The sequence below is a fragment of the Amblyomma americanum genome, chromosome 1 (genome assembly GCF_052857255.1).
Source record: "Amblyomma americanum isolate KBUSLIRL-KWMA chromosome 1, ASM5285725v1, whole genome shotgun sequence".
Lineage (NCBI taxonomy): Eukaryota > Metazoa > Arthropoda > Arachnida > Ixodida > Ixodidae > Amblyomma > Amblyomma americanum.
The window spans coordinates 11,646,329-11,669,811 of NC_135497.1; the positions used below are offsets into that span (position 1 = coordinate 11,646,329).

At 48.2% G+C, this 23,483-nt stretch overlaps 1 protein-coding gene across 3 annotated transcripts; it reads right to left on the bottom strand.

The window, feature by feature from the left end:
* Positions 1–200: 200 nt before the first annotated feature.
* LOC144110076 (histone H2A.V) lies at positions 201–23,112 on the bottom strand. 3 transcript variants are annotated; one of them, XM_077642892.1, is made up of 4 exons: positions 22,997–23,112; positions 13,340–13,417; positions 8,035–8,148; positions 201–7,320 (listed from the first exon to the last, which is right to left on the bottom strand). In XM_077642892.1, exons 1-4 carry the CDS (start codon positions 23,051–23,053, stop codon positions 7,129–7,131), a joined length of 441 nt encoding a protein of 146 aa, XP_077499018.1. In that variant the 5' UTR covers positions 23,054–23,112; the 3' UTR covers positions 201–7,128. The 3 variants fall into 3 exon arrangements, with proteins under 3 accessions (XP_077499018.1, XP_077499030.1, XP_077499024.1); XM_077642904.1 differs by lacking the exon at positions 22,997–23,112 and adding an exon at positions 18,240–18,403; XM_077642898.1 differs by lacking the exon at positions 22,997–23,112 and adding an exon at positions 18,234–18,403.
* Positions 23,113–23,483: the final 371 nt, after the last annotated feature.

The window sequence follows — 23,483 nt, forward strand, 5'->3', positions numbered from 1 at the left end:
TTCTTCTTTTCGTCGCAAAACGTATTGTTTCTCTAAAGTCTGAACGTATTTACCGGGAAATCATGTGATCCGGGAACGTATAAACCGGGAAACAAATACACGTAACTCTATGGGGCATTTTTTCTTGCCCTCGATTTTGATCGTATGAACCGGGAAATCGTACGAACCGGGAACGTATCAACGAGGTTCTACTGTATATATACCCCCCCCCCCCCCCCCCCCCCCCCGTGAGGCGACACCTCCTCTCCCTCTACCCTAGCGGAGCACATCTGTTGGAGCGCGGCTGCGGCGTTGCCACGGCATACGGCTCAAGTGCGACGAGCCGATCTGTCTGCCTGGCTGGCGTAGTCTGGAGAGAGCGTGATGTCACGCGGCCAGTCTTCACAAGCCAAGTGCTCATAAAGCCATTCCCTCCCCTGGTTTTTCGCACTCAGAGTCAGTCCCTAATGTTTGTTGTCTGTATGTTTTAGGCATCTACAGCATCGAGGGAGGAAATTTTAGGAGTGACATTTTGTGAAGCCGGAAATGAGCTCGACACCATCTTGTCCGGGCACATTGTTCACCCTTTCTTGTTTACTTTTCTCTGCCGCTGCACCAGTGCTGCCGGCCTGCACGATTGCATGTGCATTTCAAACCTAGTGAAGGAGCCAGCATAAAGAGACGCCAGCACCAATGGCACTTGGTTTCTGGCCATTGTTCATGTATGGGAGACTATAATAACCACGAAATAATATTCTTGCGAGATGTTCTGCTCGTTCTAGTTATTATTCTGGGCCGCTCTCTTGATCGATTGAAACAGCCTGGCCTTGGTGATAATCTAGCATCATCCGGCGAAGGCACTTATTGCAAGTGCGGTAAGCACGGGAAGGAACCTTCGCTTTGTAATAAGAAACGTCTTGTCAAGCACAGCGTCGCAAAAAACCAGTGGTACAGTCCAGGCACAGACCAGCGGCAGCGTTCAGTCCAGAGCACGCATAAGGGACCGAGCGTTCGGCGCTCGAGCTTCGGAGCGTTCGGCGCTTCTCGTCGTCTCCTTCGTTGAGCACCAGCCTCTGAAGATTCCAAAGTCGATGGCCAGTCTTACGATTCCCCCCGGGCGAAAGGGCGCCATCCTGGCGGCCTAGGCCGATGTGACGACAGCAAGGTCGTAGTATGGTTTGTGGCGGGTTGTGTGGACAATTTCGCGGCCTCGGCGACGATGACCAGGGGATGGCTTAAGGGGTTCGATCAGGTAATTGACAGGGGATGTCTGCTGAAGAATACGGTTGGGTTCCTGGTACTTGCTAACAAGTTTGGAGGAAAGACCGGGACCTGAGGAGGGTACCCAGAGCCAGACCAAAGAGTCGGGAAGGTAAGCGGGAGGAAGTGCAGGGGGATCACGGGTGCTTTTCTGCTGCTGCTGGGAGTGAGAAGTGAAGGACTGGGCAAGCTGTCGGCATTCTTCGCCATAAGTTGCGGCTTGAGAAAGAGTAAATTCGGAAGAATCAGGGCGGTAAGGTAGAATGGTGTCCATTGTGTAAGAAGGCTCACGGCCGTACAGGAGAAGGTACAGAGAATCCGGTGGGGGCTTCAGCAGCGGAGTTATAAGCGTGACAGAAGAAAGAACGCGGTCCCAGTTACAATGGTCGGAAGCAACATACATGGCCAGCATGTCGCAGAGGGTGCGTTAAAACACTCAACCATGCCATTTGTCTGGGGATGGTAGGCGGAGCTGGTGCAGTGAATGACGTTGCATTCCTGAAGGCCGGACCTCTATCACTGAGCAGCTCTTTGAGCGCACCATGGCGAAGAATGAAGGATGCAATGTCGTGGGCTGTACCGGATGGTAAAGGCGATGTTTCAGCGTAGCGTGTAAAGTGGTCGATGGCAACGATGATCCAGTGGTTCCCGGTTGATGTGCTGGGAAGAGGGCCGCAGAGGTCGATGCCAACATGCTCGAGGGGCTGCGCTGGGCAAGGCAGCGGCTGCATAGGAGTGGCGGGTCTGCGAGGTGGATGTTTTCGTCGCTGGCATGCGGTGCAGCACTGAACGAACTGGCGGACATAACGGGCCATCCCACGCCAGTAGTACCGCTGTCGTAGACGGGTGAAGGTCTTCAAGAATCCGGCATGTGCACACTGGGGATCATCAAGGTAGGAAGAACAAATGAAGGAGCGCAGATGTGTCGGAATGACGAGAAGCCACTTGCGACGATCCGGGACGTAGTTGCGACGGTACAGAAGCTCGTCTCGGATGGGGAAATGGTGGGACTGACGACGGAGAGCATGGGAAGGAGGTCGAGACAATTGGCCAGATAAGAGATCTAAGAGGCAAGTGATCCACGGGTCTTTGCGCTGCTCGGAAGCCATATCAGTGGACTCAAACGTCAAAGAAGGCAGGGCGGATATACAAGGCACTGCCTCAGATGGTACAGGGGAACGTGAGAGGGCATCAGCATCGGCATGTTTGCGGCCGGAACGATAGATAACGCGAATGTCGTATTCTTGGGGTCGCAGAGCCCAGCGCGCCAGTCGACCAGAGGGATCTTTCAGAGGACAACCAGCAGAGGGCGTGGTGATTGGTGACGTCAAAAGGGTGCCCGTATAGGTAGGGGCGAAATTTGACAATCGCCCAAAGGATGGCAAAACACTCCTTCTCGGTGACAGAATAGTTGGCTTCAGCTTTTGTGAGTGTCCGGCTAGCGTAAGCGACAACGTATTCGTCAAAGCCTTGCTTTTGCTGAGCGAATACTGCACCGAGGCTGATGCCGCTGGCATCGGTGTGGAGTTCCGTCGGAGAACGAGGGTCGAAGTGACGCAGATTTGGTGGAGTGGTCAGGAGGCGACGGAGTGTCGTAAACACTTCGTCACAGGATGGCGACCAGGCTGAAATGTCGTGGATGGACAGGAGCTTGGTCAGGGGGTCGATGATGGTGAAATTGTGGACAAAGCGGCGGAAGTAGGAGCAGAGACCGACGAAGCTGCGGAGGTCTTTTACAGAAGTGGGCTTCGGAAATTCGGCCACAGCTCGCAACTTGGCCGGGTCTGGGAGCACGCCATCCTTCGACACGACATGTCCGAGAATAGTGAGCTGCCGAGCTCCGAAGCGGCACTTTTTCAAATTGAGTTGGAAGCCAGCGTCGGCCAGGCAGCGAAGAACAGTCTCAAGGCGCTGGAGGTGAGACGAAAAGTCCGAGGAAAAGATGACAATGTCGTCTAGATAACAAACGCATGTGTGCCATTTGAGCCCTCGGAGTATGTTGTCCATCATGCGCTCGAATGTGGCGGGTGCATTGCAGAGGCCAAAGGGCATGACATTAAATTCATAGAGCCCATTGGGTGTGACGAATGCAGTTTTTGGGCGATCGGCCGCCGCCATCGGCACCTGCGGCGATGCGGAGAGAAACGGGAGAAAGGGGCGTCGTCACTTTTTTGAGTCTGCGACAGAGGGTGTGACTGAGAACGGAAACTGCTGCGCCAGTGTCAACAAGTGGTTCGACGGCGACTCCCTCAACGAACACGGTAATAATATTGGCAGGCACAGAAACAGGTCTTGAGTGAGTCGCTGGCAATGCAGTTCTTGCCTCCGGAACTGCGGCTGTTAGTTTTACGCATGGACGGCGGGTTGGCATCGGAGAACGGAAACGGCGGGCAGGAGACGGCGAGCGGTGGGAGCGGGAATGGTAACTGGGAGAAGAAGAATCCGGAGGCGGCTCGTGTGATGCGGGCGAGGACGACGGTGGAAGGTCGTACGTCGGCTCATGCCTATAATCGTAGGGACGGTGGTCACGACTGTGACACAAACGAGCCACGTGGCCAACAATGCCACAGGCGAAGCAGATAGGGTGGTTGTCTTGTGTGCGCCAGGGGTTGAGTGGCTGCGGCTGTGATCGGGGGCGGGCAACAGTACGGCAAGGTGGGGTTGCAGGTCGCTGGGGCTTTAACTGCCGGGTAGGTGGCCTGTAGACAGGGGAAGCAGGTGAGGGCCGCGGCCGCACCACGCCATCGGCGTCCGTCAGAGGAGCCGTGATCAGGGGTGGCTGAGGAGGAAGTGGCAGGACTTCAGCGACCTGCTCCTCGATAACACGCTGTAGGTTGGGAGTGAGCGACGGTGCAGGCGTTAGGCGGGCAGGTAGACAAAGATAGCTGGCATGAGACTTCCTCACGTACAAACTGCTGGACGCGCTGGAGGAGCGACTGTTGGTCCAGGGCACCGTCCCCTGTTAGAGCGAAGCCGGAAAGTGTGGCCTCCTGATAGCCAGCACTCCGGGTGGAAAGGCGCTGTTTGCGGAGCTCATCAAAGCTTTGGCAGTAGCCGATGACACCGAAACAGTCTGGGGATCTTTGACGACGAGCATCTGGAAGGCATCATCCTCAATGCCTTTCATAATATGTCTGATCTTGTCGGCCTCGCTCATAGAAGGGTTGACACGCTTGCAGAGGTCGACGACATCTTCTATATAACTGGTGAAGTTTTCACTGGTTTGCTGGGCCAGACTTCGCAAACGTTGCTCGGCGCGAAGCTTACGTACTGCGGGACGGCCAAATACTTCTGTCAGGCTGGTTTTGAGGGCTACCCAGCTTGAGATGTCAGCCTCGTGGTTTCAAAACCAGAGATTGGCTACATCGCTCAAATAAAAGATAATGTTGGTGAGCTTGATGCTATCGTCCCACTTATTGTATGTGCTTTTGCGTTCATAGGAGGCCAACCAATCCTCCACATCCGTGTCATCTGTGCCGCTGAAGATGGTCGGGTCACGCTGGCGGGCGGCGCATGAACAGAAGACAGCTGACGGAAGCGGTGAAGTGGTTTGGGTGACGGTCTCAGGCATTGCAGAGGCGGTAGGCAATGCGCGGTTGCGAGGCTCCAGGGCGAGGGGATCGTTGGCACCTCCACCACTTGTAATAAGAAACGTCTTGTGAAGCACAGCATCGCGAACAACCAGTGGTACAGTCCAGGCACAGACCAGCGGCAGCATTCAGTCCAGAGCATGCACAAGGGACCGAGCGTTCGGCACTCGAGCTTCGGAGCGTTGGGCGCTTCTCGTCGTCATCTTCGTTGAGCGCCAGCCTCCGAAGAATTCAAAGCCGAAGGCCAGTCTTACAGCTTTCAGTTATTGCAGCGGCCCGTCTTAGTATGCAGTGTCCTTCGCCTCTTTTGCCTGCGTCATTTTGCAATGGTGGAGGTGTGCATCCCTGGGGCTCCTTGCATGCTACACTTGGCGACATGTACTGGTATACTTGCATCTTGTTCATCGTATTTTCCCGCTATTACAGGGCAGGAAGGCTACTTTTACCAAATGAGGTGAATGGCACAAAGTTTCAGTGCAGTGAAATTGTGCACAAATACAAAGCTTGTACCAAAATATAGCATACACTTTGAAGAACATCCTTGTTTCGGTTCTCTTTTTCTTATATATACTGCTACACATGGTGCCACTGCAATTGCTGCTCTGGTGACTGAAGAGGTTAGCATGAGGAAAGATTAGCCAGTCGTCCTCCACTGTATTCTTTTTCTAAAAGGTGGAAGGCGCTGCCCCCAATTCTGCTGGAACATGAAGCCCCAACAGTCACCGCCAGCTGTAAAAAGAAGTTGTCGAAAGGTTACAATGATCTTTTCCCTTCATGAGTACCTGTCTCGACCCGCTCCTCACATCCTTTACACAACTTCTGTCTCGTACAGATAAAGGGACATCTCCCCCCTCATTTTTCGAACAAGAATGCAAGATTGCCATCGTGACAAAGCTCAGGGTCGCTGCTTCATTGTTTTAATTTACTGCAGTGCTGAAGCCAGCCTTCCTCAAGAGCTGGAATGACAACCAATGAGGAAGCAGCGATTATATTGCAGTTTTTACATGTCTCACATGGCCTGTAAGTACACGTTGACGTCGCAGTCCTCTTTCGGCTGCTGAAACCGAAACAGGACGAAAAATAAATGCGATTATAAATTATTTAGCAGTCGTACGAGAATACCAGGTGGTTATCTATGTATAATAATGCCTTATGCATCATTACAAACAAAACGCGCACCCAAAATTTGTGTCTATACTCGTTTAAAACTCGCCACACACAATAGGTATTGCATTCGCTTAACCTCCTTCCTGTGGGATGGCTCATGTTTGTGGTGAGAAAAATATTTTTATCCATAGAAGGACAACTCTGAAGTGTAAAGTATTTCACATCAGAAACACTTGAATTTATTTGTTGCCTGCAGTTCAGGCATATACGGGTTAATTCAGGCTTGATGAGAGTAAAAGCGCTATGCCAGGCACACATCAGTGATCCAAGCAACAGAAGAAAATATTAGAAACATCCAATTTTGGCTACTTTTGAATCTCTGCTAGCTGTGCATGACAAGTCGAAATACTTGTACACTTCTCTGAGCAGTGTGACCTCAAATACATGGCCTACAAAATTGGAGGGGGCACAACAGTTCACCCTTAAGGGTATGACGCGATAGCCACCAATGGGTTAATACCCATATATGCAGAATTGGTTCTCAACTTAACATTCATAGATCCCTGGGAGTCCTTGTACCACTCCTGGTGCAGCGGTTAAGTGATGCGCCACTGCCCTGGGATGGCAGGTGCTGTCGCCATTGGGATTTGTGTGATCCAGGTTGCTATTCCCAGCAACCTCTTGCAATCATTAACTGCCACCTGCCACAGACATCAGTCGCGTGACCTAGCTGGCCTGCCCACCTCCTAGGTTGCTTCCTTGGGTATTTTTCGCTCACTAATACCCCTGCTGCCAAATTTTTTGTCAGGTTTTCAGTGCAAGCTCAAAATGTCCTAACAGACAAGCCTCTGCGTGGTGTGGTCTTTGTGCAAAAATGATAATGTTGCCACAAAGGAAGTGTCCTGATAGTGTGTTACGTAACTTGGCCCAGGTATTGACAGGCACACCCTGCCCACATGCCACACTCATCTTCCATTCAACTGGTACGGTCCGTGGCCCCTTTAAAGCAAGCATACAAGCCTACAAGAGGTTTCCTTGAACTTTTATTTACAACAAAGGCAAACTTCCACAACGCAGTGACTGAAGGGTTGTTGTAGTCGAATAAATGAGCTGAATATGAAGAAATGTGGCCACTGGTGGTTAAAAAAAAGCAGTCTTGTCGAAATGATCACTGGCTTAATGATGAATAGGGTTACAGCGTCTTCTGGGATCCCTTCTTGCCAATCAGAGACTTGTGGATGTGAGGGACCACACCACCACCTGCAATGGTTGCCCTCACAAGAGTATCCAATTCTTCATCACCACTTATGGCCAGCTGGAGATGGCGAGGAGTGATGCGCTTTACTTTCATATCCTTGCTGGCATTGCCAGCCAATTCCAAAACCTAAAAGCAAGACAGACAAAAGAACAGCTTCACTAACCATGACAAGTGAACGATAGGCTCCATGCAAAGCTTCCAACTAGCATTTTTCTAGCCATGGAACTAACTGACTGATGGCCAGGACTTTTTGCAAGCCTACTGGATACAGAAGTACGATAAGCCATGCTAAGATTAGTAAAGAACTTGAGCAAAGTGGAAGGATGAGCTAGTTGGTAAGGCATGGTTCTGAAGAGGTTTCCATGAAGATCTTTCATTCACAACTAAAGCAAACTTATACAACGCAGCGACTGAACGGTCGCGCAAATCAATGACAGATTTCCAATGCTACGTGACATTACACCATGAAGAGAACATCAAATGTTAGTCTTTACACTAAAGGGAGGCTCGATGTGACAAAGCAGGGACAAGAAAAGGACACAGGACAAGCGCTAATGAAAATTTAGGCTTTGTGCTAAGGCATGGTTCTGAAAGGAAGCTGTGTCCCTCTGTCCTTGTTTTGTCAAGCACCTACCTTCAGAACCATGCCTTAGCAAATAGCCAAAGTTTCCGAGAGCGCTTGTCCTGTGCCATTTTCTTGCTCCTGCTTTGTCACTTGAGTCTCCCTTTAGTGTAAAGACTTTGCAACATTCGGAAGTACACTGATGATCAAACAGCAAAAAAGTATAGATATTAAAAATACTGGGCAAAAGCCAAATCGCCACAGAACACCTTACACACCTCAGCCGTCAGGTACTCCAGGACCGCTGCACTGTAAACAGCTGCAGTGGCCCCCACACGACCATGGCTGATGGTACGGTTCTTTAAATAACGATGGATTCTTCCAACAGGGAACTGCACTCCAAAAAGAATCTACTATTACAGGCATACCGGGAACAAGTTTACATGATTACAGCATGAACTCGCACACAGTGCTTAATCATGAACATGGAACGACATGACATGCAAACAAATCCAAGATGACTGCGTGCATCATACTAGTATGTGCATTACTTACCGCAGAGAGACGTTAAATAAAAAGGAACCATGAAAAACAAACTACAAGTGTAACAACAAAGTCAAAGAGAATGAAGAACACAAATAAACACGAAGTTTAACGGAATTAGTGCCTTGTGAAACCTCTACATTCAAGTGGAGTCCTGAATCTCTAATGATTACTACAGAGCATAGAAGCGAGTGCTACCAGTAACTACTAGTAACAGCAGTGAAGGTGTAGATGGTTTGGTTTGGTTTATGGGGGTTTAATGTCCAAAGTGACTCGGGCTATGAAGGGCGCCGCAGTGAAGGGCTCCGGAAATTTCGACCACCTGGAGTTTTTTAACGTGCACTGACATCGCACAGTACACTGGCCTCTAGAATTTCACCTCCATCAATATTTGAACGCCGCAGCTGGGAAAGAACCCGCGTCTTTCGGGTCAGCAGCCGAGTGACAACCACTGATCCACCGTGGCGGCGCAAACTGAAAGAGTGGCTTAGACTTACTCGCACAAGCACAGCGCAACAAATGGACTAGATGGATTCAGAACTCTCTCAAGCCAAGCCACGTTTCTTCAGATCGAGATATATTATCCGGTGCCACTTAACAAAACATGTTCACTTAACGTGAAGCAAGACTTAGAAACAATTCTATTGTCTAGTTAAATCAGTTTTATTGGTCACTACCAGAAGGCAAGTGGGTAATCTACTGTGTGGCCTGTGCAGTACACTGTAGTGGCATTCTTTCACAGCACTCGCTTCCATAGAGTCAATTATGAAACAGACAAAGCGTGCTCTCATTAAGTCTGGTCATCGCTTCCAGCCCCGCCTCAAGGATTAATGGATGTATGGGTGCTCCCACACTGGTGTTCACAAGGGTCCGGTAATACTGGCCAAAACATTGACAACCTACAGCAGCTTCCTTCCTGTGCAGTACACTGTAGTGGCATTCTTTCACAGCACTCGCTTCCATAGAGTCAATTATGAAACAGACAAAGCGTGCTCTCATTAAGTCTGGTCATCGCTTCCAGCCCCGCCTCAAGGATTAATGGATGTATGGGTGCTCCCACACTGGTGTTCACAAGGGTCCGGTAATACTGGCCAAAACATTGACAACCTACAGCAGCTTCCTTCCATGTGCTGATTGCATACCCTCACTGGGTGTCAAATTCACCGGAGCCTTTCAGCAAAGTTGCAGCATCCACCATGCTGACGAACCAGGAGCAATGAGAGAAGGCGCTCATTCCTAGAATCCACTTATCGAAACCTGTTCTGGCCTGCAGTACCGAAGCCATGTGCAATTCATCATGGCACTCATGGCGTCAGGTCCCCCAAGCGATCTATACCGCTAATACTACTCACAGCACAACCGATCTCCGAGACACAGGCCCTATTCATTTTATTTCCTCCGGGAACACCTTTTCTTTCCCTTTTTCACTGTTTAACAAACCACCAAACGAGCCGGCTGCACTCACGCGACTTCCTCTGCAGAGTGCAACATGTACCTACTGGTGCATGTGCTGTGAAGGATTGTGCACATCCCGGCACTCATATTTGCCAATGCTCTGGTGCCCCTGTCCACTCCTACAAGTGACTAGCTTGAACACGACCCCAGAAGATAGGCAAACTGCACTGGGCTGTCACGGTGACATTGCAGTCAAAGCAATGCAAGGTGATGGGTTGGTCCTTTTTTAAGGCATGACAGGCCCGCAAAGACTCCTTTCGCTTCATGGATGACTAGGCAGGTGCAGAAGGTGCACCGTTACCTACACTTTAAAGGTTTCAGGTCATTGTGGTTTGTGCGAGTAAACGTGCTGGGCCGGAAGTTCGCACCGCACCGGGTGCAGCTTCAGTGTGATAAAGTGGGGATAACCAGTGATGTTCCATTTAAAGAATTTTCTCCTTTTCGGGCAATATGGGGGGAAGGGGCACCCATAGTGAGGCCACTGCGAGCAAACTCTAGACTGTGACCTATCTGGCTGTGATGTGTAGCTTCGAAGAGATTTTTAGCTTAGTGCGTACCCCCACTGCATGCTGCCCGTGAGCATGCCCCGAATAGTCCTGGCATGACAGGTTTGCGCGCAGCTGGCCGGCACCTGGTGCTTTCAGGGCAACCTACATGTGCGCTGTACGTGCTAGACTGAAAAGGTCTGGAATATTGAAAGCTTGGTGCTTCACTTGCATGCCTGCACCTGCAACCTACAGAGGGTACAAACCTTGCCGATGGCACTCTGCTACTGTACAGAACAGTGTAATGAAGCGCCCGCAGCCAATGCCATGTTTTCGTGTAGCGATGATGGCATATGCATTTTCAGCTTTGTTTTTGATGCTGTATATGCACTATCGGCTAGGTTACAAAAACTGACCGCAGGTGCAGTTGGCACCTCGTGGAACCAAATCGTGCCCATGTCTCATGAGCGTTTTTCAACCAGTAGAAGATGAATTTTCGCCATTCCTCAACACCTAGTGAAAAAGGAGGGTGCCCCACGTGTCTGCAACATGCGATAAAAACTAGTCGCAGTTCAGTAACATGCAAACAAAGATGCATAACAGGGCATATATCCTCGAGTCTGTTCGCCTTGGAACAGCTCTCTTCTCAGCGCAACAGCACGCAGCGAACCGTGGAAGAGAGCCGGTTGCAAAGCGAACCACCTCATGGCTATACCCCCAGGCTTGCATGGAAGCACAAGCAAAAATCCTGTCTGCAGCATTTATCAAAGATAAGCAGCCAAAGAGGTTTGTGTCTAAACTGTGTAGAGCCTCTCCAGCACATTTGGTAGTCCTAAACTTGGGAGGGTGGAGGTCAAGTTCTTCCTTCCTTTGAGAGAATAGGGTCACTGAGGGTGTAAAATGAGCCACGTACGCTGCAGGGCTCAGAAGCAAGATCTTTGGGCTGCATATTCTGACAATGGCTATGTGTGTAATCAAACCTCATCTTGGCAAAAAGTAAAAGTGTACAAGCAAGCATTTCCCTACCCAGCAGTGACAAGTGACTGGCGCAATGCCTTTACTGTACTGCATGCAATGTCACAATCTTTCCCTGAAAAGGCTTTGCAGCATGTTTGTTTTGGTGCAAAAATTCATTTCTCTACAGATTTGAGTCGCAAAATAAAGGTACTTAAGGGGAGCTATGTGTTCTTTTTTGGAATGTTTTATATTTAAGAAAAGATACGTCACTTTTCTTGAAATCTTACACCTCTAGTACAATGCTGATCGCAATTGATAGTCAAGATATGGCTTGCTGTCCAAAAGGCTTTCTGCTAACAGCAATTTACAATAAATAGTGGGTAGAGACATGGAACAGTGCGTGTACCATCAATGCACACACTCAGATTGGTTCTGGCTCTGCACGGGTGTGCACAGCTGGCCAACGCCTGGCACCTTCAGGCTGATGTGCAGCAAGCGGTATGCACCATGCTAAAAGCTGTTTTAGCATAGCGCGACCCTCTTCAGCAGGAAGCTATCTGAGCGCATGCGCATATGGCAGCGCGGGTTGTACTCCTGCCGTTGTGAAGGTGCAACTACGCCCTCACATAAGCAGATCGTGCCATGCTATAACTAATAGTATGAAGATGTGCTTTGAAGGGCCACAGAAAGGGGTGTTTGAGCTTGGCTTTAAAATGCTTGTACTATGTAGAGTACAGTTGCCACCGAGCGTTCATACTCTTGTATATTCGGCATAGAACTGATATGCTTTTTATAATATAAGCGCTTAGAAGTTAGATATAAATTGTATTCATCATCTGTGCCGCATGTACGGTCAAAATTTACTGCTTAATGCGGAAGCACCACTGGCTTTAGCATGAGGGTCCCATAGGCAGGCTATATAAGTGAACAAAAGTACATTATGTTGATATGTATTGACCATGTTAATGATGTGTGACTTGCTTTGACTGATTTACGTGGATGGGTGTGTAAAATTTCAATTCACTTCTAAACATGTCAGGCTGAGCCTTCACCTTTATGTGATGCAATATAAGTTGTGCAAATAATTCCCATAAGTATTTTTGCACAAATTAGATGGTACATTTTATATCTTCTGGATTCAACCTACAGGGCGGGTCAAATTGCTTGACTCCAGTTTTATTAATGCGCCTAAACTAGAATGCAAAAACTTATTTTCCAAAACAATGAGAACAACCGTACCATGTGAGCACAAACATATCGCGGAAAGCAGCGAAACGCTGTAAAGAGCAACAGTTGCTGGCGGCTTTGTGTACTTGACAGCGTCTATGCTGAAATGAACGCATAACCATGAAAAATGTTTTATTCCATTCTAGTTCTAAAAATTAAACAATTCAACATGAAATACTGGCGCCGGCAAATGAAAAGCCGCTATTAGTAACAGACGCTGACGTCTGATGTATGCATCTGACCGCATCTGCGTTAAACGCACACCACGGCTACAACAAAAATGTTGCGTCGTATTTCAGTCTAGCACATTACATAACCATGCAACACTGCAAGCACAAGAAATATCTGGTTGAGGCAAGGAAATGCACAGTAACAAGCAACGAAGAGCGGCTATCAAGAACAGATGCCAGCGTCTGAATACAGTTTCCCGCGTATCCGGTGAAACGCGCACAGCACCAACGCAGAAGTGCTCCATACTACTTCAATATGGCCCATTTTTTTCGCCTTCTCATACAGACAGCTTGTTGTCAGGCTCCCGCCAACGCAATACCAACAGTCAACATCAACAATGCAACCCCTTCCCTCGCTCCCTCCAACAGCGCAGCCAGTAAAAAAGGGGGGGGGGGGGGGGGGGGCGCAGACAGCAAGGAGGATGAAAATGGCAACGCTGCTGACGACTACTTGCCGCCGTAATACCGCGATGCGGATCCGTGCTGCTTGCTTCTACAGGCCATAGCTACGTGCGCGCAACACATTTCCAACTGTGGTTTCTGCGACGGTAATATTTATGCGCAGATAGGCCTAGCACCAGATCATTCCAGGAGTTCTAACGCGTAAATATTTAGGGCAAATATATAAAGACCATGAAACACACCCATGAACAATTTAACAGGAATATTAAATTTTATGAACTTGCCTGAAGTCCCGCTCTCTCTGACCTGGAGACTGCTTTGACTTTCGCCTTTCCCGAGTCTTTCCCGGCTTTTCCATTGGCCTAGTAATTGACAAAAATGCGATCAATAAGGCAGTTTAGCATAAAAATGCACAGTCAGAAAAACAGCGAAGCCATTGCACAATGATCAGGTAAAGGTCGGAAAATATCTGGACAGCAGTAGGGGGCAAATCAGCAATTATCGGTTAAGAAAAAGAAACAGAGCGAGCTCTGTGCAAAACAGGGATGCTGACGAAATCAGCACTGCGAACGTACAGGATTTTTAAGCAGGAAATTGCCAAAGAAAATATATATGATAATTGTAGGGGAAGCTGTTTGAGGCCAGGACGGGAGTTTTGCGGACTAAGTCATATAGAGTCAGGTACCACGAGATAGACACGTTGTGCGTTGCGTGCGGAGAGGAGGAGGAAATGGCTGAACACTTGATACTTTTCTGTAAAGGGCTTCACCCTACAGTGGAAAGCAGCGGAGCTGATTTATCCAAGGCATTGGGGTTTAAGCACAGTGAAGGGAAAGTAGATTTTAAGAGGTTAGAAGGTTAGAAGTAACCAAGCGAAGGTTATCTGATTGGTGGCTAAAAGCAAGACAGGAGTAAAATTTCACAAGACATGGCTAGGTGACTTGAGCCACCGCCCGATTTAAAGGGTTCAGCCGTATCCATCCATCCAACCATGTTGTACGATCACTTTGGCGCTTGCGAGCGAGCCGGGTGGTCCCAGCATTCCGACTGGCGCGCCGGGCAGTGACTGTCTAATCGCGTGTGGCGGTACAGGCATGCATGCTTGTAGCAAAACACGCAGATATCTTGCAGTAGGAATAGCCTGTATTAATTGGGGCGTACTCGAGACATCAGTTTCGTCAACGTTTCTTTTTTTTTTGCCGCGGGATTTTCGTCGAAGCTACAATCGTGGTCGTGTGGGAAACGACATGTGGACCACTTATATCCAAGAGACCGAAAAACGCGTCACATCGCTATCGCGAACTCCTCCTCGTTCGATCGCGAAGTTTTCACAATGGTCGACGATTTGCCAAAATAACAGCTTGAAGGCTGCCCCTTCTGAAAGTTAGGCTACCCTCAGGATTTCAGAACAACGACGCGATTCTTATTGCAAAGGTCACAGTACAGGCTGCTATCAACCGATCGTAATTATAACCGGGATAATCACATTTTTCAAATAGTTAAGATTACATACTTAAAATTTTGAGTCAGTTATTCAAAATTGCACACTGCAGTGTTTTTGCACTGCTGACAGAGAAAAAAATAATTGCACTTGCAGCCTTTCCTAAGCATTTCCACAGTTGTTGTCATTTTAATATGTAAACAACCTCCCCCCCCCCCCCAACTACCTACAATCAGCACAATACCTACCTACAATCAGCTGACTGTTAATGCAGAAGACATATTTATCTATTCAATATTTAAGTTGTGTGTGTTTGCGTGTCTGAATTGTGTATGCATTAAAAATTCACATTTTAGCACACTGCTTTCAAACACAAATGCACATTAGAAATTATGACTTTTTCAGCTGTTTGGAACAGGTAAAATCAGTTCTAATTACAGCAGTTCTACATTTTTCAGAACAGTGACAATGTAACAATAGCGACTTATTTTTGTTGTTTTCCAGTCCATTATTAAAGCCACAATAGAAATAGCACTGTGTGGCTACAAAGGGGCTTAGACATGCATCACTTGGCTGTAGTGCAAGGCTTTGTTCTCCACAGTGACAGCGGGCCATCAGGTAGTCCTTTAGCATTCCTTCATGAGCTGATATTGCCGTTGCACAAGTTCTGACTACAGCATTGAAAACAAGTATGGGAAGTTCTGCCGAAGGCGATGTCATTGTTGCCATGTACAAAATAAGCTGGCATATACTCTGTGCAACTCCAAAGCATTCTCAAATGTCGCTGTGAGTGGAAAACAAAGTGGGTGCCTTTGTATTGCATAAAAGTCTACACATGTCTTTCTATTACTATAAACACAATGAGATGTGGGAGCCAGTAAAGTGGATTACAGGTAGAGGAAATGCAAGAACCAGTATGGAGGGTTCGCATTGCAATGGCTCCTGGCTTAGGCTGAGAAAGAATACTTTGTACAGTCAGGGAAACAGGATACAATGACCCTATAATATTGTTATCTCGAGCAAACACCAACATCTCAAGCAGAATTTGTAAACTTGGATTTCCAGTATGAGGTCTATGATGTTGCACAATAAAATAAAATGAAAATTGAGCCATTTAAGCATGTGACAGGCATATATATGCATATGTTCTCTGATACAACTTTAAAGCAATGTTTAAGAGTTATTCTCACTCATTGGTAAAATGTAGACTGATGAATGTAAAGGTGACCAGTTCCCAATCTAGCTAGCAAAAGTGAGCATTGCTTACCGTTAACTGATGATTATACCACTCAACATGTGTTTTTTTTAGAGTGTGCTATTAGTTGCTGACTATCAACATTTTCAGCAAAATGCCTATTTCACTGCCAGTCTGGTTTTCAAAGAAAGAAATTAATTGAGGCATGGATAGGCATCAGAAACTTGGAAAAGACCAATTTGAAGTTAGGCCGAAGAATGCCGAAAAAAAAAACCAGAAAAGCAGTGATGACTTTTGTCTTTATTGGTGTCTCTTTGCTGCAAATTGAAGTTGATGGCTTTTGCGTTCAAGATGAACCAACAGCCCTGTTAACACTATCCTGAATATATAAAAGTCACATGCATAAACATGCATTCGTAGCATTCTCACTGAGCCATGTTATGAAGGCGGTGTGTTGCTTAGCTGAAGAGACAATAAGAGAGAGAAACCAAGAAAAATCTGACACAGATAGGCACAATAATGCATGCTTAGCTTTTCAGTGCACAGGTTCAGTTGGCTAGGCCTAGCTTGTGCACAGTGTGCAAGTTAGCGTAAATACAACTGTATGCCATCCGACAAAACTATTGTGTAAATCTGCCCCAATATTACTTGAAATAGATTGTGAGGAAAGTTCTTACGCGTAAGAGAGCATTGTATTGGCTTGCCGAGCTGAGCAAGCGACTAAGCACTTCATTAGAACAATTTATTTTAACATTTATTATACCTAAACAGCACTAAATGACAATACTTGAGTGGTCAGCTTTGCGTATAAGTAATCAACCATTAGCATCCAAGCACAGCCATACGGCTACAAAGGAGAGCTTTGTAGCTCTTCTTTGTGGCTTTATGGCTGCACTTGGGTGGACGTTAATGAGTATTTACTCCCTTATTACAAATATTCTCTGCCTTGGGGGAATCACTTTAATCAGTAGATGAACATCATCATTTACTGGGTGGAATTCTGCAGTGACCAGCTCAAAGGACAAGAGGTTAGTAAGCTTTGTGAGGTGGAAGGCCATTCCAGCCTTTAGTGGCAAAAACAAAAATCAATCTTGAAATGCAGTGGCATGAGCTAACTGAGGCACAACAGTACTAGTGCGGCTAGTGTAGAAGGAACCATGGGTCAGAACAGAATAGTTAATTATGTGACGGTAAAGAGTTTTAAAAAAAAACTGCAGTTTCTGCACGACATGAAGAAATTTGAAGATTCACCTTTGGGGCTGTGAAACTGGAGCTTCAACAATAGTCCGAGAAAATATAACAAGGGCTCAGGTCTGAACTCATTTTAGTATTTCAGTTAAGTTCGGTTTGTGCCATGTGCGATTAGAACGCCCAAGGTGATGCCACACAGGGGATCTGAACGCAAGTACCTTGGAAGACTGCGATGCTAAGTACATGTTATGGTGTAAATATCCTAGGTTCCAGGTGGGCTTATAAGCATTATGAGGTGAGACTATGCTACATTGCGAGCCATGTGAATGGCTGAGTGTTTCAACCAGTATCCAGTGAATATACTTTTCTCGGTAAGGCCTTATAAGTAGGCAAAATGTAGTTTTGCTCACAATAAAAAAAATATGAGTGCATTCTTAGTAACATTAGCAAACAGGCCATTCTAGAGCATGCAAAATGTTGTTTTGGAGAACTAGAACATGGCTATTTATTGCAAGATGGCAGACCCCTTAAAATAGCCATCAGTGAGGGCATGTAACAAAACACTGAAGGTAAAGCCATAATGTAGGTAGTAAAAAGCTGAGGCTCAAGGGCAATGCCTTTGGGGACGTCCAAGACTGCAGGAAACGGCAGGATGCTTAAGAATTGGCAAGGAAAATCTGCCGACGGCTGGCTTGGATCCAGTTTAGAGCTATTGGATACAAGTTAAAGCACGACAAAAAAGCCATACATAAATAAGCAAATCACATGCTTTTTCAAACCCAAGAAAAAAAAGCATCGAGAGAGATATTGTAGTCAAGGTGCATGTCGTGAAGAACAAGAGCAAGTTGGCTATTGCAGGAATGTTTTTTAAACCTTGCCAATTTGGATGAAACAACTCAATGGGCCAAAAAAATGTAGCAGGGCAAGAGTGCTATTGGTAACGTCAATTGCGAACTGTGCCGTATTACGTGCCTTACTTTGAAGAAGATATTGTCGCGAGTGGGAAACAGTTATCACATCTCTCTGCTCAGTCAGTTCCGAAAAAGTGTGCTGAAACTAACTCAACATACAAAGAATGATATTCATTTTTTGAAGCTGAAAGCTTCACTATGCTAGTCAACACCGCGCGAGCCGCGTATGTCGGAGCACGAGTGACGTCACGTACGGCCCCGGAGCAAGACTATTTAGGAGGTGAAACTCCCTTCAGTGCGAGCGAGCGCAGGCGACCAGATAAAGTCAATTGTATGCGCCGACGGGGTCGCATGCAGTGGCGGCGCATCGTAGAAGTAGCAGCGATAAAAAAAGAAAGTGGCGCCCGGGCAGGCTAAAGTCACTGGAACGGGAAAAGTACCGCAACCATCACCGGAGCCGCTATATTTGGTCCAGCGCCGCTGAAGCGACGTCCGCGCGGTCTCTACGCAGGCATGAACTGCACAAGCGTCACTACGCGACTGAAAAGGCCGTGCACGCTTATCTCGGCCCATAAGAGCAAATGCTACGTAATACTCCGGACAATCTGTGTGTTGGCGGCCGCGAGAAAGAAGCGAGCGGACCATTTATGGCGGGGAGTGACCGCGTGACTGCGGAGGACGAATCGGAAGCGCGCGCGCGCTGGCCCGCCGGCGTGGCGGCGAGATAAAACGAATGCGGTACTTTTCCCGTTACCCGCCGCGGTGGCTCAGTGGTTAGGGCGCTCGACTACTGATCCGGAGTTCCCGGGTTCGAACCCGACCGCGGCGGCTGCGTTTTTATGGAGGAAAAACGCTAAGGAGCCCGTGTGCTGTGCGATGTCAGTGCACGTTAAAGATCCCCAGGTGGTCGAAATTATTCCGGAGCCCTCCACTACGGCACCTATTTCTTCCTTTCTTCTTTCACTCCCTCCCTTATCCCTTCCCTTACGGCGCGGTTCAGGTGTCCAACGATATATGAGACAGATACTGCGCCATTTCCTTTCCCCAAAAAACCAATTATTATTATTCCCGTTCCAATGACTAGGGCAGGCGGCTCCGGCGCGTTCTTCGGCGGCGCGCGCTCAAGCAGACGACACGGGTGTTTGCTTCAGCGGGCACTCCGTGACGCTATATTTCTGCGCCCTTAAGTCCAACAGCAACATTTCTTGTCCGTGCCTCTGGTCAAATGGTTGAATCGTAGCCCCAGTTGCTCTTCGGGCTACCAGCGGTAAAGAAGCGCGCGAGAGTTCCCTCAATAGAAGTCAGGCGCGCGCTGCCGGACGGGAGCAACACGCAACAGGCGGTAGTTTCTTTCCAGGCCGCCAGGAGCCGCCAGCATGATAGTGGCGCCGCGGGATGTGACCTTTTCTGGTCGCCGCAGGCAGCGGAGTTTCCACTCCTATATAGTCTTCCATAGGGAGCCTACATACATGCCGCCTGCCGCCTGGAGGGGGCGCGACATGTAGGCTCCCTAGTCTTCCACCGTGCGCACCGCGCACGGTGGCCGCCGCTGACTCCGTCGCCTTTTCTCTCTCTCGCTCCCTAGTCACACCTAGAGTCACTAAATAAAGTCTTTATTTAGTGACTCTAGTCACACCGAGCCACAGGTGTTCCGCTATCGCGCAACGCCGCGCCTTTCTTCAAAATGCAACTTTCAGTTTTTCTTTCTTCTTTCTCTCCTTCCTTTATTCCTTCCTTTACGGCACGGTTCGGGTGCCCACCGAGATATGAGAGACGGTTACCGTGCCATTTCCTTTCCTCAAAAATCAAACAAAACAAGTGATCCGACGGCGTTCATAGAATTCATTCGCGTTGACAACTTTGCAAAGGCTCTTAATTTTCAGTAAAACACTCTCCGGGGCATGTTGGTTCATAGCTAACAAGAATAAAAGCGCAACAACACGACACAAAGAAGGAGGAAACCGACAGGACAGGCGCTTACTTGCAACACTTTACTGTCTTCATAAACCGCCGCGTATATATCAACCACAGGGGGGGGTTAAGACAGATAGGGGGGAACACAGTTGAAAGCACGTGCGTAGAAAACTCGAATATGGCACAACAAGAACAGGTGATTCCGCAGATACTATGCCATATCTAAAAACTGACATTCTTTTTTATACATCACGATCGACGGGGTGCTAACACATGCACTCCCACTCTTACATATTCTGTGCGCTTCTATCAATTCGCGTGCGATCGTGTCTTTTCACGAGAGGAAAGGCGCACAACCGGCTCCGTGGGACAGTGGAGACCTCAATCTCGCTTTCATGTACATGGCGTTGGTGTCAAAAGCCTGTTTTGATTGAGTTCCGCACACTGGATAGGCAGCGCGTCCTCCCTGCCACCCTGGGAGGTCGCATGCAGTTAATGGTTGATCGCGAGAAATTGATCACCAAATGAACGCTGCGGCCTAGGTATTGCTTCAGTGCCGCATGTCAGCCACAGCGCTGTCAGCACTAATTCATTCATTCCACATCTCTCTCTCATCACGAATCAAAGCACGAACGAGGCGTCCACATATCCAGGGAGCCAGTTATGCGCCCTTCCTTTCCTCAAAGCCATCGCCGTCTGGAACATTGTCAACGCCAATGAACACAGTAAACACCGATATCTTTCGCTTTGTATATCCTGGATTAGCTGAGCTAATCCACATCAATTTTTTTTCGCTCACGGCCGACGGCACCGGCTTTTCTGCGACACGAGCTCCTTAACGCTGTCGCGTTAAAATCCCTCCTCCTCCCCGTGAACGAAAAATCCCTCCTCCTCTAAAGCGCCCGTGTGCTGTGCGATGTCAGTGCACGTTAAAGATCCCCAGGTGGTCGAAATTATTCCGGAGCCCTCCACTACGGCACCTCTCTCTTCCTTTCTTCTTTCACTCCCTCCTTTATCCCTTCCCTTACGGCGCGATTCAGGTGTCCAACGATATACAAGACAGATACTGCGCCGTTTCGTTCCCCAAAAAACCAATCATTATTACTCCTCCTCCTCCTCGCAATGTACGCCACTGCCCCAACAGATAGCGCGCGACGGCAGCTCAAGGAAAGGAAGGGAAATTGATGTTTGAAAATTGCTTTTTTGGGGAAAGGAAATGGCGCAGTATCTGTCTCATATATCGGCGGTCACCTGAACCGCGCCGTAAGGGAAGGAATAAAGGAGGGAGTGAAAGAAGAAAGAGTTGGCCTCCGGAGTAATTTCGACCAGCTGGGGATCCCCAAAATGCACTGACATTGCTCAGCACAAACGCGCCTTAGCGCTTGGCCTGCATCGAAACGCTACCGTGTTCCACTACTAACTTTTTGCTTGCTCACCTCATGCTCTGGCTCACTTCTTTGTCTCCTCTTTGTAGACGGAGGGAGCGAATAACTTTTATCGAAGAAAAAAAAGTGTGGGGGGGGGGGGGGGGGAGCCTAAGCCCTACAAGGGAGGGAGACAAAGCTCATTGGTCGAATGGTAGACGAAAGAACGCTTATTAGGCGAAGACACCCATATTTATATCATTTAGTCTCATGACACCTATATAAGCCAATTGCAAAGTGCACACATAAAAAGTCAAAAAATCCACTCAGCTGAATCAAGAATGAAAACATCTAAACCACACATACTAATTTGTTTGCAGTTGTTCTGTTGGCTTGGCTATGTCCGTTGCCTTGTCGCCAGACGCACTTCTGATGCGGACGGTGCGGCATACAAGTTGCACTACTGCGTCAAACCCCCTAGCGTCTGCCACCATTTCTTTATACTGCGTCGCAATGCGGACACTCGTCTATAACATCACTGACCATCCCAGTACCAATAGTCTTTCACGGACCCTCTCAGACGCCCCTCCCATTATGAACTGGTCGCAAAGCATCTCTTCAGACGCGGCATAGTAGCACGCGTTCACCAAGTCCCGCAGAGCTGTAACATACTCGGAAATTATCCCCCCTGGCTCTTGCCATCTGCGTTGAAAACGGTGGCGCTCGATCATGACATGTGATTATAGGGAACATGTCAGCTTCAGAATAGCGACCGTAGCTCTTCGTCTCGGGCGTCCTGGCCCGTTGCGTTCGTCGTAGTCACAGGTGGCTGAGTAGCTTTTCGTGCCTAATAATTGACACCACCCTAATCGTCGAGGGGACAAATGAGGAGTGCACCTTTGTGCTCTGCTGGCAGTCGTGACCCTTCTTACAGCGACCTTTGGTACCAACTAATGAGAAACCGGGACCCAAGGCTTCAGTATGGACGCCGGCGGTGGCTGCATGTTGAATTTCGGTATTACCGCGTAATGAAACATTTCTAGAAAACTCTGGAGTATTCCTCGAAGAAAAAAAGAAAAGTGAGTCAGTGTTTTTTATGAACGCCAACCTTCCAAGGCTACTGTCAAGCGTACAACTTCCTCTCGGTTCCGTTAGGCCTCGCGTCTGACCGTTGCCGCCATGCGCTTCCTACCCGTCGGGGAAGCGGACGCCGCCGCTGTGGACTTGCGATTCACGTTACAAACATTATTTTTGTTTCCCACAAAACTACTATGTGCTTAGCCCTATCCTTTAATTTGTCCCTCCATTATGCCTTGAATTAAGGCCACTTGGCTGTATTTTCTGTCGATGCGAATGGATTGTAGAACGGGTCTCGCATGCCCGTTCTAATGAGACGCCATATTGTCCGCTGTGAAGAAAACGTGTCCACGGACGCCAGCTATTGAGATGAAGCACTCAACATTAATTTCGGGGTTTCCAATGAAAATACTTCTAGCTAGACAATATAGGCTTTCTATACACTCAGTAGATTATTCGATCTATGCTGTAATCCGGATCTACTTCCCGATGTTCATGGATTTCGAAGTGATGCCTTCGCACCGTGGTTACCACCGAGTACGAACGGTGCTTACCAAGGCAACCTTTAAAACTTGAAAAAATAATAAATAAATAAAAACTCCATCAAAAAGAACAATGAAGATGAGCAAGCCACATGAAACAACATCGCTGTAATGAATCATTTTGATCCCGTGCACGTTAATGAACCCCAGGTGGTCGAAATTTCCGGAGCCCTTCACTACGGCGTCTCTCATAGCCTGAGTCGCTTTGGGACGGTGAACCCCGTTAAACCAAACCAAACCATTGATCCCTGCTGGAGGGTGACTCTCAGTACAGTCGAACAAACGAAAATGACGCGAAGGACTCACATTTTCTGTAGATATGGCGACGAACATTGCAGTGGAACATGAAGCGTACGTCTCCATAATGCATGCGTTGCCACACACAATTTACAATCTGCGCACTGATCTTGCCCATGCAACGACACTGCGGGTAACAAATGCGCATGCGCAGAACCCGACGTATCGCGCAGTGCCTCCTCAAGAACATGCCTGAAGCGTCAGGGGTTTTTCTGCCCGCTGTAGAGCGCGCGTCCGCCGGATGGTGACGCTGTCAGATGACCCTCTAGCAGACGACACACATCCAGCACAGAATTTTCTTTTGACTGCCGTTGCAGCAAAAAGTATGCCTCCTGGTGCGCTGTTTCTTATATTACTTGTGTGGTGCGTTTAGTGTTACCGTCTGACAAGTGACGCGTCGATGACTGCAGTTGCTGGAGGGAAGTAGCGAGCGAAAATGCATTACTGTTGCGTTCCGTTTTGCATATCCAGTCAGCGGAACAAGAAGCCCTGCGTT

Bases quoted from the DNA above. Each gene is read 5' to 3' on its own strand.
- LOC144110076 (XM_077642892.1), bottom strand. From the start codon at position 23,053: ATGGAGACGTACGCTTCATGTTCCACTGCAATGTTCGTCGCCATATCT. The intron at 13,418-22,996 runs GTGAGTCCTTCG...GTCAATTACTAG, and splicing joins TCGCCATATCTACAGAAAAT to GCCAATGGAAAAGCCGGGAA. The intron at 8,149-13,339 runs GCAAGTTCATAA...TTTGGAGTGCAG, and splicing joins CAGAGAGAGCGGGACTTCAG to TTCCCTGTTGGAAGAATCCA.